The sequence below is a fragment of the Phalangium opilio genome, unplaced genomic scaffold (genome assembly GCF_054372755.1).
Source record: "Phalangium opilio isolate 3A_F unplaced genomic scaffold, DU_Popi_V2 ptg000081l_1, whole genome shotgun sequence".
Classification (NCBI taxonomy): Eukaryota; Metazoa; Arthropoda; class Arachnida; order Opiliones; family Phalangiidae; genus Phalangium; species Phalangium opilio.
In genome coordinates, this window is record NW_028324188.1 from 678,602 (window position 1) to 701,789 (window position 23,188).

Genomic DNA, 23,188 nt, shown 5'->3' on the forward strand with positions numbered 1-23,188 from the left:
ATGAGCTTGTTTTAGCTTTGATGTTGATGTGAATCATTGGGAATTTCCAGTGAATGTCTCATAAAACGTGTTAGTAGGCTGCACTACCTTATAAAAGGTTTTAAAAATGTACAGTTAGGCCTAATTCGCGCCTTTTTCTAAAATTCTCGTGCATGCTGGGTTTATGTGGCGCGTGAATTTTTGTAAAACTCCAATATTTGGCGGGAAAGAATTTATTAGATATATAGGAGGAGTATCTGACCCCGTTGCTATGACAACGCACGTGCTTGCCTCTTCACTAAATCCACGAGATACGTTTTCTCTAAACCATAAATAACCTAAGGAACTCCATCCCCCAAAAGAGATCTTAAAAGGGCAAGTTTGGTAACTCTAAAATAATCCAAATTTATTTTGAAATAAATTATTATTTTATTACGTTTTGCTAATAGCGTATCAATTCTCCATAATAACCGCTTAGAATTTCCCTCATAGGTAGAAACCTCTACATTATAGGCCCAGTATAATCCTTTGAAATAGCTGTTTAAAATCTAATGTATAATATTTGATCAGCTTAAAAAGTCTAATTTTATTTAAATTAGAGGAAAAGTTTTATACTTAGTTTTCAGACTATATAGAGACAGTTTTCAGTACTAAAGGAAGTCTTACTTGCAGTTCAGTTTAAATCAGTACTTAAATAACTAGTCTGATACCACTGCAATGAGTGAGACAGGGGGAGGAATTTTTCTGTCCCCCTTTGAAGTGAAAACTAGTATACAGTAGACAAGAAACTGAAGGTGTAGAATACAAGTGGCTGGGGCTCAAATGACAGGGTTTTTGTTAGGGTGTTAGGGTGGCGGGTTGGGCCCCTAGCGATTGATGGAACCAAGGTAATAAGGGGAGGGGCCCCAATTTATGGTCGAAGTCCCCCTTAGCCAAACCCCTTTACCCTTGAAGAACAAGGAGGGGGGGTTGGATTGAAGGTTTCAGTATAGCGATAAAAGGGGGTGCAATCAATATGACCCCTCCCAAACCGGAATGGACGACGGTAGTAGGCCTTTTTACGTCACGGAGTCGCAGTCTTTGACGCAGAGCCCCGGCACTCTCTCTTTGGACGTACATTACGATTAAATATTATATGCACGCACTAACTTCGGAGTATGTGACCCCCTTTTTTATTACAAGTACTGGTCAAAGAGTTTTTTCATTGATTAATTCATATGTATTGAATTGAAAATTTTTCAATATATATATTTTTTCTGTTTCGAAATTCCTTTAAAATTTTATGATAATGCTTGTTTATAAATATTATGGTTACTTTGACCTTTTCTTTTGGTTTTTTTGTTATTTATTTTTGTGTGTAGCAATTTTTAGGTCTGTTTTTTTATTAATATTATAAGTAAAGTATTAACCAGAAGTATGATGCGATTGGTTCTACCTATTCAAAGTTATATTGTTAGTTTTTATTGGACAGAATTAATTATTTAATATGTTCAATGATCCTAAATCATGTTTTTTTTTGTCCAAAATTAATACACCTTTAAGTTCAGTTCAGTTTAATTCTTACTTATAATTTTTAGGTTGTTTATAATCTCTGTTTAATAAGAATGAAAATTTGGGGCGTTTATAGGGACTTGGCAATTCGGACTTAACTCCGCCCCCAGCGCCATTATGGTATGTTTTTTAACAGAATGAAAGCTATATAAGCCCCTCCTCCTGGTATGTTTTTTAGCACTAGTGGAAGGTAGACTGACGTTGCATGACGTAGTACTGCCAAGTCCCTATTAACGTGCGCCAAATTTCCCGACCTACTTTTTTAGTCATTATTAAAAATGTATCAAAGGAATCACCGCAGCATTCTTCTTAGGTTAACTCGTACCTGACTTGATTACCTAATTTTTATTTAGACTTAATTTCTTCTAGTGCCTTAAGGCAATTTTTATTAAATAAAAAAAAACCACGTATCTTAGATATATCCTACCACCTTTCATAATATTGTCTACCAAAACACCCTCGCCCCTAGTGGATAAACAAGGAACTAAAATTGTTAAGCCTAAATCCATAACTTGAGTTTTAAATTAATATTAAGATTTTTATAGATTAGTTTATCTATAATTAAATACCACAGGATTTTTAGGCTTAATAAAATGGGTTCAAACTTAATTACAAGGATTAGTTTAACACCGAAAAAAACATTAAAATTGCGTACCTTCTCGATCAATATATCGACTCCATTTTATTTCCAAAGCGCCCTCTATGAACGATAAAATTATTCTAATTGAACTAATTTTAATTACGGTGTGAAATCAATTCAATTAGATAACTAAACATTCTGTTGAATTAATATCATTTTATCTTTTGTAATTAGTTCGAAAAATTATAGAGATAAAATTAAATCGATTAAATATCGCCGCGTATCGCCGCTAGGGCAATTATTTAATCGATTATTGGATCGATCATAGAGGTCAAAAGCCTTTTCCAAGGGAAGCATTTTTTATCCCCTCAAATGGCGCGTGATAAAAAAGTGGATGCCTAAAAACAGAACTTGAAATTTTTCAATGAAAATAAAAGTATTTGGCGGAGGGGTATATATGGTTTGAAATAAAAAATAGTCCCGAATTATTTACATAAATATTTAAATTATCATAAAATTCTATATTTTTCTATAATTTTTTAAAAATTATACTATCAAGGTGTATTGCGGGTAAATGATTTACAGGGGCCATAGGTTTAACATGGAGATTATTTCGCCTAAATGTTTGCTTTTCCCTGAACTCCGGTGTGCGGCAGGAACAACATTTCTACAGGGGCCGTACACTTAACATGGGGTTGTTTCAGCCTAAATGTTGTCTTTCCCAATACACAGATTTATTTTAAAATATTATTATTAAGTTGTTGTTTTATTTAATTTTAATTAATTAATTATTTATTTTAATTATAGGTTCACACGGAATACAAGCGAAATTACACCTGGCATTCTAATTATCAACCAGTTGATCAAGAAATAATTAAGAAGGCTCCTGATATAAGTAAGTTTTGTTATGATTTAATTTTAATTATCGTTAAATTATTTACTGGGATTTACTCAAAATAATTAAATCTTTGAGGGTTTAATTAATTTTAATTTTGGTAAAAGGACACTGTAATCAACTTATATTTGGAGTATTTTTAGATGACCTCTTAAATTTAGTTAGCATTATCTTAATTAAGTGATCAGCTGTAAAACACTACTCCAGTGTTGAATCATAACTTGTGTTAGGAGCTGCATGCATCCCTTATTGGGGACATGCAAAATCAGCTGGTCATTGCAGTATATTGAATCCGAAACGGTTTACTTTCCACATCTTTGAATCAACAGATGGAAATCAATATTGGTAGACTAAAAAAAGACGTAGATGTATAAAATGATGTAACCCTTTCTGTAAAAGAAAACAAATAACTTAATAGACAGGTTAAGTCTGTCTGGACTAGGCCTATATTTGTAATATAAACAGTCTGGTATACCTTAACCTCCTTATTAACTTACATTATCATGAAACACGTTTTATCTGTTTCACGAGAACAGCTTAACCCCTCGTGCAAATATCCACCCCCCCCCCCTTTCTCTCTCTACCATGGAAACCCCTATAGAATATAGGTGCGCGCGCCCTATCGTCCGCTAGGCTTCCCGCGCGTTTTTCACCGCGCACGCTTCTAATTCCCGCCATTTCTCAGGAGCGCGAGCTATAATACATACCACCCCGCCATTGCGCGCCTTTATTTTGTAATACAATTCTCGCGCCAAAAAAAGCATAATAAAAAAGATTAAAAAAAAAACTTTCAAAAGTTTGACAACGAATCCACGTTGTGCATTAACAAAACGCGAAGTGCATCGTGTGCAAACACGCGTGTTGCGCTGTGTTTATGTTCTTTTTAACCGCCTCGTAACAACATGGTTTGATTATTTACAAGTTTTGGTTATTTTCTTTTATTTTCAATTATTTTTCGCGTTATGTTTTGATACCATTGCGATTTTTTGGATACCATTTGGTGCACTTTTGTTTATCCAAAATATCTTAAGCCTAACTAGTTGTGCGCGTAAGTGTCAATGTACCCTTGGACGCGACAAGGTGTCTGGGGCAGTGCCGCGGCTCCAAATGAAAGGACTAACTTTGGTAGAAGGACACTCAGGGTCGCTTTTGACCACTCGATACCCGCTGCTGGACTTTGTGAGTTAATTTCATTATAGATACCAGTGTTATGCTTGAGGAAACTCGGTTCCGGTAATGGGGGATCGCTAAGCCTTATTTCAATGTCAAACACGTGGAAGGGTGACATTTATTTCAAGTTCAAAATAGGCTTAGGTATTTTATTTTTTAAAGGTAGATTATTGGCGCCAAAATTGACTATAAACCATGTACAAATGTTAAGCCTAATTTGAAATAAAAGGCTTCCTAATTTGAGTATCAAACACGTGGAAGGGTGACTTTAATTTTAAGTTCAAAAAAGGCTTAGGTATTCTTATTTTAAAGGTAGATTATTGGCGCCAAAGTGCCTCTAAACCACGTGCAAATGTTAAGCCTAATTTGACAATGAATTTGAAAGAAAAGGCTTAGGTGTTTGCTCCAAGTTGTAGGCTTAAATTTTCATGTTTAAAATGCACCAGTAGACTATATAGACAAAGGCTTAAATAAAGGTTGTTGACCCTCCGTTTTAAGCCTAATTCAATTAATATACTTGCGTTAAAATCATTTTTAAAGCCAAAGTTGACAGTCACGTGCGAAAATAGGCTTAACAATATCTGTAAAGCGAGCTTATTTTAGACTTCACTAAGCCTTATTTCCAAGACAAGCTAAAGGAATGAATTATTGGCGTTGGGAAGACAATCATTAACCCGGGTCTAAATTTAGTCTCGTAAAAGGTTAAAACGCCCTTTAAAAGTAACAATTTGAAGCATTCATCACCGTGCATAAACTGACTGACTCTTAAAAATTTCCCTCAAAGTCTATATTTCAAACTTACTTAATATTCTAAAGGGGAAACCAAATTCACAGTCTTAACGCGGAAAACGACTTTTCCATGTTAAGTTATACATTTCTATATAGCTTCTATGAAAATTGGATTATGCATTTTCGTTTTATTTGGCCTATTTCTCCTTTATAGACAAGCAGCCGACAACGGGGCTACGATGACGTCATTTTTTTCTATAGGCTAGAACACCCCTTTTGTTTTGACGCGAGCTTCTTTCTTTCTCCATGCACGTTCCTTTTTCCCGCGCTAACTCCGGACCGTGCATGCACATTGTGCGGGAACAATTCGCGTGACTTCTTTTGGCGCGCGCAAGTAAATGGATGGAAAGGGGGGCAATGGGAGGGGGAGGGAGTGTAGTCGCGCGCGCGATCGTGTGAATAGGGTATAAAAAAGGGCGGGAAAAGAAGTGGACCTGGAGGCTCAAACCCTCAAATAAGTTGGTTAATCTAATCCCCCGATTTTATTTGTATTTTTCTTTTTTTTTTTTTTTTACTTTTTTACTTTTTTTTCATTTTATTTTTTTAAAGGGAATAATGTAGCATATGATGAGGGGTTTTAATCGAGGGGTAGAACACTTGCATTGAAATTTAATTAAATTTGTTTAGTTAATTTTTTGTGATTTTTACTGTCAGTTTCAGTCTTTAATTGCTAAATGTTTTTAAAGGGAGAGTGAAATATTTTTTCTGCTAACTAATCTTATTTTTTTACCAATTTTATTTTGATAAAATAACATCAAAATCTATAATTAAACTTTGACAATACCTTTAGGTTAATTTTAATTATATTTTTTCAAAGTTTCTAAGACCTTAAGACTGTTTATTTTTAGTGACCAATTAGCTAACGACACGTCATTAAAAGCTTCGAGTTTCACTTCGTTAATTAAATACACATTTTGAAAAACCCTTTACCATAACCCCCTCTATTGCTAAATGATTATTTTTGAGTGTTTCGGGTCAGTGACAGGTTATAGGTCAAGGCGTCGAGTCGTTGAGATAACCCATTACACGCCTGACCGATCTTGGAGGAACCAAAGTCGATTCCTACATAAGCTATAGCCAGGGGCGTATCCCCCTTTTCCCCCTTCTTCTCTCTTGTAGCGAAATCGAGGGTTTCCCCATCCCTCCTCGTCAGGAAATCGAAGAATCTCATTGGTTGTAAACAACCAGAGTCGAACATTAGGCTTAACTCTTTCTTACGTTGTCACTCACTCACCTACAGCATCATTTGGGGGTTTAAGAAAGTACATGAATTTAGTTTCAAACTTACAGGAATACTGGAAATTAATTAAAGATAAAGAACCCAATAAGAACTGAGAATATTAATAACTCGTATTATTGTGATGTCATGTCAAGATATCAGTCAGGGTTGTCAGATATTTTCCCAAATTACCTTCTTAAGTCATTAATTTTCCCTTACCAAAGATGGTTATTCATATATTCTCAAGACTTATATTGGTTCCTTAAACCTACATGCACGCATATTCAGACACTGTTTTTTAATTCCCAAACTTAGTCCAGGTTTTCCCAAATTACCATTTAAAGTCATTGAATAATTCTCCCTAACCAAAAATGGTAGATGGTTATTCATACATTCTCAAGACCTATATGGGTTCCTAAAACCTATATACGCGCATGTTCAGACCTTGTTTTCATCCATCTTTTATTGATTGATTCACTCACCAAATCACTTGAAAAGTCTTGAACAAAAATGGAAAGAAAATAACAATAACAACAATAGATCTACTCTGTCTATATATATATATATATATAAATACAAGTGTTTGACCCCTCGATTAGGTTTCCATGGCAACGTAAAAATTTCCTGACTAGGCGCGAGCTCGAGCGCGTGTGTGTCTTGGTCAAAATACCTTCCTTTCTATTTTTTTTTTATTCAATGGTTGCCATGGTAACGCCGCGATCTGGAAAATGTCATCTGACGATAATCTAGAGGAGTCCAGAAAGAGACTCTTTGCATGATGTGACTTCAGGGAGGATTATTCCGCCGCGATGAGTTAGGCTTAACATACAGGTTTCTCTCTCTATTTTTTATTTGCCAATAGTAACTTCCTGTTTTCGGATATGTATATCCAAATCCAGAAATGCATATAGCTACTAGGAATCATTGTGTAGTAAGCCATTTTCACTGAAACGTATCTGGGCAGCTTTTTTGTGGGAGGAGCTAGCTAGACTAATAATTATGCATGACGAATTTTACCCAAGCTAATAATATAACCTATCTCTCTGCCTGTTGCACCTTGAGCATGCGCGCGTGTCTATGAACTCGCCTTGCTCCAACTGTAATGAATCGCAGTTAAAAAGACGCCATCAGAATTATTATAAGCCGTAATGTGTAGTAAGTTATCAAGCCCAGTATACCCACAAAACCCGAATTCATAGAAATTAACACGGGATATATAATAATTCCTAGTAGCTGTATGCATTCCCGATATCCTTAGGGAGCATATAAATAGCATCGATTGCGGTCGGTGTAGCGGTTATCAGTTTTTGGGTATGTTTTGCGAAAATGCAACTTGTGGTGTGCGAGTTGACTGAATGAGCAGCTGAAATTCCGTTGATGTACCCTAGTTAGTGTTAACGCTAATCGTTAATTAATTAATTTCCTCGAGCTAATCTATCTCGTATTTACCGTTAATCCCTTATTATAAATATTTTATTTTGCACGTGGACAAAGACATCTTGAATGCATGCGCCCCTCTACCAGAAACAGTTCTGTAACAGTTTTAAAACCCATCCCCTATAAGCCTAGGGAATGTTTATAATATCCATGCATTTTAGGCTTAGCAGACTAGTGGATGACGTAGAGGTAGTACTTTTATATTTATAAGAACAAAAAAATGAAACGATGAAGACGTGAACGTCTACCAATCAGGGCAGGGCGTTGCTCCATTTTTCGTCTATGGCTATTGCAGTATCCCAACCTCTATATCTAGCTGTCTAAGAATGCACGTACTACTTTCGGGTTTAAGGAGTATTGTGTATGGTTCTGCAAGAGTGCAATCTTAAAATTAGTAAATTTTAACTCAAAATATCTGGTTTCTCTTTGGAAAAATCTATTGATTCTAAGATTGGGTTTTGACTGCTATATGTGGGAAGAGAGAAAGGGACAGAGGGAAAGATTGTAAAAATAAAGTCCGTGGCGTTGAAAGCCGTTATGGATCGAGGAAAGTGTTAATATCATAGATATCGGGATTATGTATGCAGAAAACTACCACGAACTTTCTGGTGACGTCACACCCTACAGACCTATCTCTTACCTCGGTTATGGTGACCATATTCGAAGTCGGCAGCTCAAGCCATACAATTTAAACTACCAATATTGACATCACGTCCCAGTAGCTCTTCCACCACTCTATTACCCTACTACTTTTTAGTGGATTTCCTACTAGGTTTTAGTGGCTTTCCTACTACTTTTTAGTGGTTTTCCTACTAGTTTCTAGTGGCTTTCCTACTACTACTACTACTACTACTACTCGTTATCCATTCTATAAGCCTAAAATCGTTGTTACTATATATGTAAATGCGTTTAGATATAATCCCGTTGTCTATGGTTTGTTTCGTTCTTAAGAAGAAGTAAAAATCTGACGAAGAGAATCTTTTCCAAAAGACCAGGGAAGGAGGAGGAGGGATAAGGGCTAGATGATTCTGAGTGGAGAAATAGTAACGTAAAAAATAAATGATTTTCTTCTCTGGTATAAAGGAATCTCTTTGACGTTGATGGTTTATGACTCTTCCCCCAACAAGAAGATATCGCGAACTCACGCAATACCATCCATGTACTCTTTCTTATGTACCACTATATATTATCGTGTTTCAATTTATTCTTTAAAGCTTTTTTGAGAACCATGTAGAGTTAATCCCCATAAGTTTATAAGATATGTTACATCATAAGTATGACACTAGCTATACAGCTCGTAATGCTACTGAGAGGCTTACAGCTCGAGATAACTAGTTCGAGAGCGACAAGCGAGAATTGAAGTACTACCATGGATAAAGAATGCGCGTGCGGAAATTTATTTTTCACGCTATAGGATCGGCAACTCCCTATCTCGAACGACAGCTTATTCTGTATATACTCTGTTACAACATCGGTTGCCAGCACGCGCAAAGCTAGGTCTCTATGTAATCTAGCCTTGCCCGTGCTGACAAGAGACAAAAAAACTCCAGGATCTTCAGGATTTAAAATCGTTTAAAATATCCTGAAGTTTTTTGTCTCTTGTCAGCACGCCCAAGGCTAGATTACATAGAGACCTAGCTTTGCGCGTGCTGACAACCGATGTTGTAACAGAGTATATACAGAATAAGCTGTTGCTCGAGATAGGGAGTTGCCTATCCTGTAGAGTAAAAACAAATTTCCTCACGCGCATGCTTTATCCATGGTACTACACTCGGTGGTTAATTAATTTTGCAGGACTTCCATCTAGCTCCTATTTAGTCTGCATTACTAAGCCTTTCATGCGCTTCAGGTCTCGTGCTTTAATTTAAAGTTTCAAACTAGACTTAGCAATAACATTATGTATAAGATTAGGCTTAAGTCTAAGCCTTAGTTCTCGTATACTTTATGAAAGAACGCGCCAGAATATTACGAGTACTTTCTGTCTCTAGTTAGTTTCGTTAAGCCTTGGAGTTTCATCTCGAGTACTTCTTCTACGACTACAGTTCTAAAGGATGGCGAACGAGTGAGCTAGGTTTTTTCTGGAAGAAGAAAGGATTGCCTAGGGGCGGGGCTTGATCTAGGGGTCCTAGACAATTCATCAAAAAATAAATAGGCCTAACCATATAGAAAATGGACCTTTGGAAAAATTCCCCTGATTCATATTAAATGGATTGAGACCTCTCTCTCTACAAGATTGCAGTTAAGCCTTTGCCTATAAAAAATACAATTTTAATTTGGGATAGTGCCTTCCTCTATGAAGAGATGAATATCAGTTGTTGCAGATGGACTTTAAAAACTGTAGATATTTTATAATTTATAACCAGCTTTGAAAAGTTAGTGTAACTACCTAGTTTAGTGCAAATGAAATTAAATATGTTTAAATTTTAGTTTTACAAATTAACTATGTGGGTTTCTTTTGTGTGTGGGAAAAAATGTTTATTGAAAATTCAATTATCCATGGTTATACTTGAATATCATCAGCACGATTTGGGCCCTCCTACGTAATTTATTCAAGTTTAATTTCGTGTTAAGATTTAAACTAACACCTGTTCTTTTAAATATTTAAAAACTTATTTATATATTTTAAAAGGGATTGTTTTTTCTTGTTAAAGGGAGAGTGAAAGATAAAATTTAGTAGTTTTTTAACTATTGATTCTTCTACTAGTTATAAGACCAATTTGCATATAGTGAAACATTAAAGAAAATATTATACCTACTCGGAATAATTTTAAAATTCAAATTGGTTCAAATTCGATTTCATGGATAATTTGAAATTAGCACCAAGGACCAATCACGTAACGCTCTTCTTACCTTCTTGTTGTTAACAAAATTATCCGTGTAATTGTTTAAAATACTGCACAGATATAGTATTTGAGCGGCTTGGTTTTTGCAATGAAGTAAAATTCAAGTCACTGAAAGCAGCCTTTTTCTAAAAAGGATTTATACCAATATGCAACTGTTAAAGTTAAGCCTTGGTCCATGGAAAATTTGACCGGCTATGCACGCACGTTTGTTTCATTATGTAAATTCGCGTCGTGTCGTCTGCCACCTGCTTCCAATAACAACCCTAATCCGCTGTAGACGGCGGCAAAAATCATTAACCAGAGGGGGATTTTACGGCTACGGCTATGGTCCGGAGCTATGACGTCATACTAGATTAAAATTCGTATTTGAAGTTTGGTTCCTATTCTCTACGGGTTTAGAATGTCACCGACTACTTTTTCGTTATGAAGTTTTAGTACGCTGTATACCTCCGCTTAACCTTTACGTGTTTATATTTAAATTGAGTCCAATCATGGCCACGTGACTTAGCGGATTACACGATGATTTGAATGGCACGCGCGTTACAGTTCGGAGGGGATGGACACTTGCGGTTTTAGTGTGAATTAGTTGTGTTATGCAGGGGCGGGGCCTATTATCAAGGTTATCTTCCATCAAATAGAGCCTAAATTTCGTAGCAATTATCACTGCAGTGTATAAAATATGTCAGAAACTATATGTGGATAGACATTGAGTATGATTTAAGTAGCTGCCCGAAAACCTTTAGTATATATTTCCCAAATTAACAGTAGATGTATTATAGAGGAGTCGGTGCTTCCAGACAAAGTTAAACCAATTTTTAGAAGCCCCGAATTTCCGAGATACTTATAAAGCTACTACTAAGTTCAATGTAACATAAACTATGGTTTCCTTTTGGGCTAAAAATATCAAACAGGAAGACGACTTTAATCTCCTTCTGTCTGTCTGTCTTCAATTGCAATTAATTTAGAATTAATTAACTCTTAATTACTTACTTAATCAATCAATCAATTACTGATTTTTTTTTATTAAATAAATAAATAAATGTAGAATTTATTATACAGTATAAAGAGGCGCGAGATCTTTTTTTTTATTCCATATGACGTCACATATATCACGTGCGCTCGAGCTTATCCTCGAGATGTCTTTAATATAAGGCGCGAAAAAATCACGCGCTAATTTAATGGGATCAGCTGCTTTTGATGTTAGGCCTATAACACTCCCCCCTTTCTCCATCGAAGTACTTAATCTCGCGAGGTGTCGGACATTTCATACTTATACTTACCAAGTAATAATGGATGGTTGGCGTACCAATTCATTAATAGTTTCTGATCCCTTTTCTCCAACGTCTAGTCTAGAGTTTGGGTGAGTTATGTCTTTGAACACTTTGGATCCTCGCTCTTGTAGGTCTACTGCTTCCGATGTCTACTCCAGCCTAGCGCAGTTAGTTTCCTCAAAAAAGGGGGATATAATCATTTTACTTCCTACCCCCCTTCCGTTTCTGACAATTTCTGGTTCTGGGATCTCCATCCTTTCCCTTTTCGGGAACTTCGCATTCTCTGAAATCTCTCTACTGGGAAACGTTGTTTTAGATTTTAGCGCCTTAACTTTGCTGGACTCTACCTTACACAGCATCGCGCTGGATTTTCCTAACGTTGTCATAGCAACCTAACAACTAACTAGATAATCCCCATCGCGATAAGAACGGAAGATGCTGAATAATTTAATATTATAATATATTCACCTGTTAAGTTTATTTATTTTATAAAGAGAGAAGTTTTAAATATTTAAATACCGGTTCTTTCCCCTTGGAATTAATTTTGTGTTTAATAAACCGTGAAATGTTTTTGTAAGATTTCAAAATGTCGCGGTTGTAATATTTATCGGGGTTTTTTTTTTATTATTTTTTCATTATTAATTTTATGAAATGTAAGTTATTTCGTATTTTAATCGAAGGTTGTGGTTAATTAGGACCGGTTGTGATTTTTGCTCTAATTCTTATGTTTTTTCGCCCAATTTTGTGAAAGTGTTTTTGCGATATTCGATTTTAGTTGGTTTAGTTACTATTTCCAATCGAAAGTGGTGTGGTGCAGAATGTGTTTTTAGTTATTGGAATTATCACGTGTGGTTACAGTTAATTGCAAAAATGTCTGTGGATTAATTTATTTTGTGGAATGTGTTGCGTTGAAAGTGTTAGTTACCATACGGATTATTTTAACATCAAATGTGCCAGGAAATGTATTGGTAATTATTTGCAAAGTCGACGTGATTTTTGCTAAAGTGATGGTATTTTGTTATTGGCAAGGTTCAAATTTAAAAAAAAAACCTACGGGTTTTATTGAGTTTTATCCATCTAAAAAACTACTTAATAAAACCCATCACTAATGTCTTCAATTTTGATAAATTTAAAATACTAGAATCATTTATTTTTAAAGATATAATTTTCAATATTTGTTGTTTGAACTTTGAACTCCAAAAGTATTATTGAACAATATTTAGGGTATTATTTTTTATTTTATTATTATTATTTATTTTTACTAAGCAGTGACACAACTGCTAAAGATAAAAAACCCCAAAACCCATTAAAACCCGAGGGGTGGGGCAGGGTTTTTTTTAACAAATAAAACCCGAGCAGTATTTTCGAACCCTGGTTATGGGATTGCAAAAAATTACGAGCATTTTTTTATTACTGTTATTGCTTAAGAGGGACAAACACGTGGTTTAACACGCGCCAAAATGTGTTTGCGCGCGCCTTTTAATGGGAATTTTAGCACGTGCTTAATTTCACGAGGCGTTAATATATTTTTTTATTTTTGTTTATTTTTAGCCTCTACGGGTTTACAATCAGCGGGGCAAGGAAGTACGCCATCGGCGTTGGAACCCCAGTTACCCAGGAAGAAGAAACATCCGGAAGTTGCTTATCGAAACCACCAAGTTTTGCATTATGATTATCCAGGAGGTGAATCATCTGATTCTCTCGATTCAACCGCTTCAGGGGCGGGTGCCCAACATCATCCACCAGCTGACGACAGCGCTACCGCTGCCGATATACTCAGGGCAAGGGTAAGCAGGCTAACATCCCCTTCTTTCTTTAAAATTTTTCGTTGCATTTGGACTTTAAAGGGAATATGAACTACAAACGAAAAAAAATTAAAAACATCAATAGAGCTTGTAAATTACCAAAGAGTATATCCAATTTTGTAGCTTAGAGTCAAAACCTTTATGAGTATAAGTATTAAAACTAAGTGTACTTAAGACTGCCAGAGATGATGAAAATTTGGCCTATTTTACTTCAGAGTCCAGTTTCCCTTAATTGTCTATTAGTACGTTCTTTTTAATGCAGCTAAACTATAGGTATAAAGTGCTTTCAATACAACGTGGTTTAATAGACTATATACACGAGAAAAAATTTAATTACCAAAAGAACCGTAATTTATTTTTCCCAACTAAAAATTTGAATCGGTAATTTACCCTAAAAACTACAGTAATTTCACATATTTCATTTTTACCATTAGAGTTTAATTTAAAGCTACATTTCATATTCCCTTCAATTAAAGGGTAATCTTCAATGAGCACCATTTAATTATTAACTACTATTTCGGAATAGGGGGTTGTTAATTTTGTTTTAAAAAGTTTGAAGTTTGAAAAATTAATTAAAAGTTGCAGGGAATAAAAGAAACATTTATCGACTTTGTACTTTGGAAATTTTTGATTGGAAATATTTTTATTCAGAATCGCTGTTAAAAATCTGTCCAAAGAACAATTTCAATTACGTGCCTACCAAATGGAATTGGTTTTGAAACCCCTCCCGTTCCCCCTTCTCCCTTACTTTGGAAGTTGAAACTGCTAGATTAATTTGGCCTCGTAAAGGATGCTTGACTCATTTTTTGGTGGGGGGAGGGGCGGATGGATGATGCAATGTGTAAAGGACAGTTTATAGTTGTAACGAAGCTATTTCGGTTTATGCTTAACAATAAATGGAGGGGCTATTCACCATGAGGAACACTTTACCATCCCTTTTTGCAACACACCCTGTATAAAGGTTTTTTTTTTTATTATTGTAACATATTTAAATATTATCGAATTAGATAGATAATTTCCTAAATAAATATTTATTAAATATAAAGTACAAATATTTATTTTATTGAACTTTATCTATGGGTTTTCCGTCCGTTTATATATATATATGTACAATGGGCCTTCCTTTGTTTGTTAGTTCATTCAATAAGCGTTTTAAAAAAATTCGCTCTGTCATTTATCCCCTTCTGTAAATGTTAATTTGATAAAAGGCCAAGTTCATTTTATAAAACGGTATGCGTCAAAAGTATTTAAGTGTTGTTAGCAAATAATATCTCTAATAAAAAACCAAACCCGGGCGTTTATACCTGAATAGACAAAAATCAACAACCGTAAAAATTGTTTCAATAACTGTTTTAAAATTATTAATTTATATCATATATTTCCTATTAGTAATAAAATTAATTCTTTATTCAATAACTAGAAATCTTTCAAGCGAAACCGACTCGCAATATTTAATTTCCTCAGGAATACATACAGCTACTAGTAATCATCGCGTCCTCGTAAATCTCCTAGAGATGGGCCGACACCGATATTTGGCTAAAAGGATATATCGGTATCGGTTTAAACTGGTATTGGCCCATCTCTAATTTCAATAGTTTATATGAATGAAAAACGTATTTCATAAAGTTAAATCAAAATGTTGATCGACCAAATTTTGAATAAGCGTTCTTGCTATTTTAAACTCTTTTTTAATGTAAATTGTAACAATGAATTCCTGCATTTTATTGATAAGAGACATGGGTAAAAATTCAAAGCCCGTTACCCATAAATCCCTTGGAGAATTGCAATCCCCATAACTTAGTGGTTGAGTACTCCCCCTCCATTGTTTTTATGGTCTTTCCCCAACCCACATTTATCAAGGTTAACTTTAACTGACTCTCTATTCAATTTCCAGCACGACCTTGCGTTGAATCATAACCTAATTTAGCATTAAAGTATCACTTGATTTGTGTAAGCGAGTAAAAGACAAGGCCAACTTTAACCAACCAGCTACGTAGTAACTTTAGCGGGAATTGACGGTCACTTTTTCCCCCACCCTTTTTCTCTCCCCCTATGCATCTCGAGCGCGCGCGTGCCGTTTTCCCGCCTTTTCTATTCTCTCTCCATCCCCTTTGCCTTAAGCCTATTTTTCTCTATTTCTTTTCCCGCCGTTTTATCTAACTTCCCGGGACGCGGGTCACGGACGATGGGTGGCGAGCGCGCGCGTGACCTCGCATTGATTTCCCGCGCGCGCCAAAACTGTCCCCGCGTGCACTATCGTCACGTGACTAAAGTTTGAGGTCGCGTCTCAGAATGACTCCCTAGAATTAAGCTCCTGGATTAAAGACGTAAGGAATTTAATTAGGGGCTTTTTTCTTTTCCTATCTCTGACTTAATCGTGCAATTATAATTTACCTGGAAAGGAATGTTAAGCCTAATTCGAACACATTGTAAGACTTTTATCCCTATTAAGCCTAGGTTTGGTCTAAATTGTGTAATTCGTAGTAGGTTTCCTTCCATTTTCTAAGGATTCATACAAGGGATTTGAATGATAGAGGCTTCCTCTTCCATATGGTTGTATTAGGCTTAACTTTAAGCCTTGGATAGTTTTTATCTACCCATTTGAAAACGCGAAAAACGCTTAGATAAATTTATTGATTTTATTTTTATTTTTGAAGAAAAAATATAATAATCAAACGAAATATTTATAGCGTTACACCCTTATCATGTTAAACTATTTTCAAATTTGAGTTCTGATATTACTTATAAAAAGGACTACGCTATATTTTATTCAAAACAATTATGACCAAGGCTTAGGTCGTAGGTTACTCCTAATTTAAGCCTTTGCTCATGCGAATACAAATATTTCTCGTTCTATATCTTACGAGTCAAAGGTCAAAATATCGCTCTCGTTTATGATAATTCAAATGCACGTGATAATATTGTACAAAAGAGAGCCAAGGCTTAGATCGAGCATCGTTACGTAGATGGCGACGTTTAAAGTCGAGCGTCTGATCGCCGCCGCATCTCTGATAAATCTTTCACTCCATCCCCTTATCTTTCTCCCCCCCCCTTGTTTAAACTTTTTCAGACCACGCCCCTGATGCGTACGTGGATTCTGCTCTTCTCACGTCCCAGTCTCCGAGTCCCAGATGATAATACTAGCTCTCTAAGCCTTGGCCGCCGGGAAATAGGGGGTGAAAGAAGGGATCGGTATTCAGAGACTCCGAAACCTCACTCAGAATCTCTCTGTGCAAAGAATCTTTCGGGTTACTTCCCCCTGATCGAAACCCCCCTACTTTAACTCCGTACATCTAAACCTTCTAAATATAGAGGCGAAAAGATCTGAGAGGCAAAGGCTTAGGAAGAAAAGGAAATTCGCGATAAAAACCCCTCTTCCTTTCCTTAACCCTTTCGCCTACCCTAGTTCGTGTAGTGAGTGAGTCTAACGGTTTTCTTGGTGGTTGGTGCTTAAGCCTTGGCTATTTCTAAATGTGCATCGTCATTGTGCGCGGTCAATTTAATTAAACACGCCTTAATTAAAGATTGTAATTAATTTTAACGATGGTATTATGACGTAACGTATTTTATACGGATGATGAAATCTGGCACTGAATTATACGCTAAAACGTAGGTGATGATGTTGTTAACTTAAATATTCGCTAAGCCTAACTAACTCGAACTGGTGGTTATTATCTTAATTATTTATTTAAATTATGATTTAATTCAGCTGTTTTTTTTGTCATTTTGGGTGGCCTGAGAGTCAATTTTCATTGCAATTCTAATTTACTTGATTTAATTTAAATTACTTGATGTTAATGTTAATTAATTTAATTTTAATTTTAGTCCGAGGAGCGTGGCAATTCGAAGAATCAAACTTCAAGCCAAAGAAGTCGCTCAGCCGATCCCAGCCTCGGAGGTCGAGCTAAAGCCGGAGATGTTCTTACTCAGGTATTGTGAATAATGCTAAGCCTAATTTGACCTACTAACCCGACCCTTGCATAGATAGCTTCATATAGGCCTATCTTTCATATTTTTTAATTTAAGAATAAACCAATCTTAATCCGAACACGCCTTGAAATTGCACGAGCTATCGTTCTATTTTATTAAAAAAATGTGCTGGTAATTTAAGCCGACACGATAGTACAGATACTGAACTGCCTTAATAAATTCTATTAGAATTATTTTATTAAATTTATTTCTTTCAAATAATTTTAAGTTAAAATCTGCTAGTGACTTTATTAAATAATATATACGTAATTAATGAGTTTTATTTATTTATTTAACTTAATGTTCTGTTTTATTTTTGTTAAACAGGAAGAGGTGAACGCTGCTAAAATGACGGAGTATCAACTAAGCTTCGCACGCCGGAAGATGGATAGTAACTTAGTGGTGAGTCCATTTGTTTTTGTTTTCTTTTAAACTTTATTTTAATTCATTAAGAGAATTTCTTAATTTACGGTATATTTATTTACTTAATTAATTAACTATGATATTCATATATTCAGTATAATTCACCTTTGAGGATTCCATGTAATAATTAGGGTGGAGGGTATTAATTTAATTTTAATAGTTGTAATAGTTATACTAAAAATCAAAATTGTGATTCTGTTAGTTTAAATATTACTTATTTAAGAAGATATCTTCAAATTTAACTATCTCGATTATTTATTACAATGCAATTAAATTTTACTATTACAGAGGGTTAGATTAAAATTTTGTCAAGTTTATCTAAATGATTTAAAAATGATTAAGTTAAAGTTTAAAAGTTCAAGTTAAAGTTATAGTCTTTTAGCATCTTACACGGTACCAAGCTAGCTCTAAGTTAACAGTCCCCTTCCACCGGTAGCCCAAAGTTAACAGAAAGCCCCTCCCCTCTCCCCGGCCACTAATCCATATTGGATAATAAAGCCATAAATATCGGAAGTGACGTCATACCTATGACAGATGGTAATAGTTTCCGGAATCAGGAAGAGAGGGGGGAAGAACCCTCTAATTTCCATTTTGGCGCGTGCGAGGGGATGATTTTCCCGCCTTTTCCTAGTTTTGGAACACAGATGTAACCACGCGGCATAATATGCCAGTAATCCCGAGCAGGCAATAAGGATTACGGAATCTCCTACCACTATCATCATCATCATTCTTGACCCATCACGTTCCCGTCTTCCGAAATATTAAAAAGCGCTTTTTTCCTCGTGAAATATGGTATTTGCTACCGGATTCGTCACGCTAAAATGTTAGGATAAACTCCCTGTTCTTTTTAAGACTCGAATTGTTAAGCCTAATCGTAGGGTACATACATAAACTGCAGTTTAATTTAACTTCTTGATGGTTTGAAGTATAAAAAAGATGGCCCAAGGGCTGGGCCTTAATAGTAATTTTACACGGCTCACGTGACCCCCCGTATAGTTGACAACTAAAAACATTTCTGAAACACAATCGTGTATCCCTTTAATTTCTAATAACGTCACATTTCAAATAATATTAATGAAACTAAATTGTGCACCCCACTAAAGTATAATTTTTAAAAACCATACGAATCAAATAATGTATTTAAACAAAATCCTGGATCCCCTAAACCAGAAATCACTATGACCGTAAACCGTCCCCTCTATTTTACGAAACCTAACCTAACCTAACCTAACCATTCAGCATAATCTCTGATGTATCACGCGCATGGTGCCGTTTCTTAAATTTTAACGGAATAAAATTCCGTGTAAAATTAAAAAAGTGCAGTAGTGCACGAAAATTATCATCTTGTTTCCCTTCACTCAAAAAAGCCCGCGAGATTTAAACTACCTTTCTTTCCTCTCTCTCCGAGCGGGATGCCCCCTCTCCCTCTTCCCCCTCTCACTAATATACCAGGCAGGCAGTTCTCTCTCTACGCGGAGCTTCGTATCGCCACCGCGTACGCTAGCGATCTCTCTCTCTCATCGTAAGCGTACGTTTCGCGGACGCGACCGGTTTCCCTCTCTTATCGTAAGCGTTCGTTTCGCGGACGCGTCCGGCACAGGGACAGGGACAGGGACAGGGGTTTTGGTGCCGTTTCTTAAATTTTACCGTAATTAAAATTACGTGTAAAATTAAAAAGGCGCACGTGGAAGTTTGATTCGAAATTAATATCAAACATCAGGGATAGATTTAATTTTAGAAGTAGGAATGGATTGAACGTTTAGTATTTACTTCAGTTATTCCGACTCATAGCCCACCCAGTATAGAGCCCCTCCCTCCAACCAACACGTAACGAAAAGTTTAAATTATACCTTATTGGCTCACTTAAACTATACGTTTTGATGACGTTGCTGACGGGAACGGCGAAAAATTGTGTCGTAATTCCTTTTTACCTCTGTCGCTCGCTATGACCCGCCGCCTCTTCTTTCATAACCCCCCCGTCACGTGGAAGGGGGTCCGGGACCTTATTACTCTGTTCTCCATTCCTACTTGTAAAATTAAATCTATTCCTGCAAATATCTAGTTGATTCAAAATTAATATCAAATGTTCTTCCCACCAAAAAAAAACGATGCCTAGATATGTTAAGTGAAAATTGTTACACAATCATTCCTAGTAGCTGTATGCATTCCTGGGTCTACCTGCCCACAAGGTCAGGAACCTCGTGAGTTAGTTTTGGTTTAGACTTGGTTGCAGATCTAAAATAGGATCTACCGGAGAACCAAATAGGGTCCCACCCCTTATTTTTGAGTCGCGCCCATATTTCTTTATTATTTTTTATCAATTTTGATAAAGACTTATTGATTTTTCTTCGAGACAATCTTTTTTTTTCTATCTGGACCTTCAGACATATTTAATATTTTATAGATAAATTTAAAATAAATTACTTAAACTAACAGAATCACATTTGATGTAAAATACGTAGCTTAGTTTAATTTAATTCATAGTTAGTTACACCGTTTTTCAAAACACAGAAACTAATTTACAACAAAAGAGTAATGACGTAAACTGATCTACTTCTTTCGACCAATCACTGCATTGCACTGGTTTACGTCATCTCTCTCAATCAATAAAATTAGATATTAATTTTAAACAATATATTTTTCATAATATCGTGAAAATTAACTTATAGTTTAACTGTTTTGAAAAATGGAGATAAATTTCATAATTTTATTAGAATTAGGGAATCAAAAGAAAAATTAAATATTTCTTTTTACATCAAATTCTACTTTCTTAAAACATTTTTCTAGCAATGTTGCTCACGCAATGCTTTAATGAAGTTTATTTTTAAATCATTACATTCACATAAAGAAACAGTGTGTTTTTCTGTGTGCAGTAGATTAATTTGATGACGAATTTAATTAGAATTATTATATTTTATATCGAGTTTAAATTGATTTAACCGTAATATATTTTTTTCGTACATAAAAGATACCTCGACTTTGTTCGATGATATTTGAACTGATCTAAACTAAAACTTAAAAATTAAAAATTGAATTAAGATAATTAAATATTTAATCGCAGTCTTAGAAAGTTTAAAATTATTTCCCATGGAAAATAATAATACTTAATTATTTTCCATGGGAAATTATTTAAATTTAAAAACAAATAAATATCGGGCAAAGTTGAAGAATTAGTAGAAATTGGCGCGAATTCCCTTTAAAAAATAAAGCTTCTCTGGTGACTGTCCGTGCTCTCTGGTGGTGGCCATTTGAACTAAAAAATAAATTTAAAATAATGTTAAATTAAATTAAATTTAGTAGGAGATTTAAAAAAGGGTTGCCAGTATTTGGATAAATTAACTGCCCAATTGTAAAACGTAGTCAAAAAAACGCATGATATGTGATTCGTGTCGAAAATGCACGCTAAATCGTGATTAACATATAATATGATCTGTAGGTTTTTTTGAGGGATAAACTTTACCGTGTTTGGCTTGAAATATTTCTTTAAATGCTTTTTATATGCGAATGCTGCACGAGATTTAGTTTTATATACTCTGTTCAAAAACAGTTTTCATCGACTATTTTTATCCCAATGACGGTTTAACATTGTGTATTAATCCGCCCATTGGTTTGATAGTAGGCAAACTGAGGTTGAACATGAGTATGATAAATTGCTTTTAAATATTTAGCTATGTTCACACACTCTAAGAGCTATCGCAATGTAATAAAACACCGCTAATACTAAACAGCTGACCCTCTTTATAACGCCCTTAACCAACTTGTTTTTAAAGCTAAACAAGATGGGTAGCCCGGTACTATAACTTCACACTCGCTTTGTAATAACAATGAATTTTAAGAATGAAGTTGAAATAAGATCTCAGGTCAGACAAAGGGCCGTATTTCCAACTCCATTCTTAATCTTCCTTGGTACGAAATCGCTTGAAGCTTTTCTACCCCTATCGATCTGTTCACACATCTTTTTATTATTTCATACATAAATAATTATTTATTTATTTAATTAATTGATTAGGATTTATCGTATATTTTGCGCACATTTTTACGAATTTTGGTTTTAAAATTTATTTGCACGGTTTTTATCTCTAATATATTTTTAAAAAGACTGGGCGTTAATGTTAAAATAATACTCAAAAACCATTGGATGAAATTGAAAAGCTTGAGAATTAGTTGGGACGGTTTAAGAAAGAAATAAGGGTGACGTGACGCTAAGCCCCGCCCATTAGGGTATCGCCGAGGAGGGCCAACGACCGACGGTGTCGAAAAAGCGAGGTCAATCCCACCAGAGGGCGGCCGGACGCCCCAGCGGAGCCGTCAACAAGACGTCAGAGTACAGGTCGGCTTTTGGTTGGCCGGCCGCAGCTCGAACCGCTTTCTTGCTTCAGGCTTCCACCGGAAGGGGAGGACTGCACCAGGAGCGAGGGGGAGGAGTCGACATTATTACCGGAGCTCTCGGCCATTCAGGAGGTGAGCCCGCCTCCTCTGCCAGGAAGAGCTATTCCATGGGGACCATTGCCAACATCGGAACTAAAGAAGAAGGTTGTGCCAAATACGTACCCCTTATATTTTGTCTAGAAACTTCTATCGTTTCCTTGTTTTGTTAATCTCCGCCCCAATATTCGTAACTCCGCCCCTTACTATCTCAAACTCCACCCCTACTATGTCTTAAAACGCCCTCTCTATTTCAAACCACGCCCTTAATATGATTTATAATGTAATTGTTTTACTTTTGTCGTGAAAATTGTAGATATCGTTTAATAGTTAATACATCGTCATGTTCATTAGGGTAATATATACCAGATTAAGCTGCTAAGGCTTAATAGAACCGTTTTTTAAATAAACCAATTTTTATTTTAAAGAAAGGAATAAAAGTTAGCGTAATTTTTGTAGTTGTACGAATTGGCATTGGTATCCTTCTCTCAAAATATTTGAGCACTGCGCTTTTACGCAACCAAGGCTTAGCTTTGAAATGGTTTTAACTCGGAATGAATTGTAATTAACGAATTACGTTTTCTTTTATATTTTATTTAAAATCAGACGCCGCTAACGAAGATGGAGAAGAAACGCCGAAAAGGTAAGCTACCATTGGTCGGTTTTTAACATCAACCAATTTTCTAATTGGTTGATTCTTTAATAACGTTTTCAGAAGGACAAAAGGAGTGACGGAATACAAGGCCAAATTTAAGCCTTTCTCTTCGTATCTTTACATTGATGGTAATTGGAGAAAACCAGCCACTAAAGCTAGGGTAAATTATATTATATT

General features: G+C 35.5%; 1 protein-coding gene across 11 annotated transcripts in view; it reads left to right on the forward strand.

Annotated features, from left to right (window-relative positions):
- LOC149653821 (uncharacterized) overlaps nt 1–23,188 on the forward strand; it is a 64,821-nt gene that overhangs the window by 32,413 nt on the left and 9,220 nt on the right. For 6 of the 11 annotated variants that reach the window (XM_089846718.1, XM_089846720.1, XM_089846724.1 and 3 more), the window contains exons 2-8: nt 2,918–3,005; nt 13,286–13,521; nt 17,365–17,469; nt 17,836–17,910; nt 22,152–22,464; nt 22,963–22,999; nt 23,072–23,171. In XM_089846718.1, coding sequence (XP_089702844.1) covers nt 2,918–3,005; nt 13,286–13,521; nt 17,365–17,469; nt 17,836–17,910; nt 22,152–22,464; nt 22,963–22,999; nt 23,072–23,171 — 954 coding nt within the window. Of the gene's footprint in view, nt 1–2,917; nt 3,006–3,756; nt 4,185–13,285; nt 13,522–16,861; nt 17,149–17,364; nt 17,470–17,835; nt 17,911–22,151; nt 22,465–22,962; nt 23,000–23,071; nt 23,172–23,188 lie in introns of those variants that run through there. The other 5 variants (XM_089846722.1, XM_089846725.1, XM_089846727.1 and 2 more) reach the window with 5 other exon arrangements.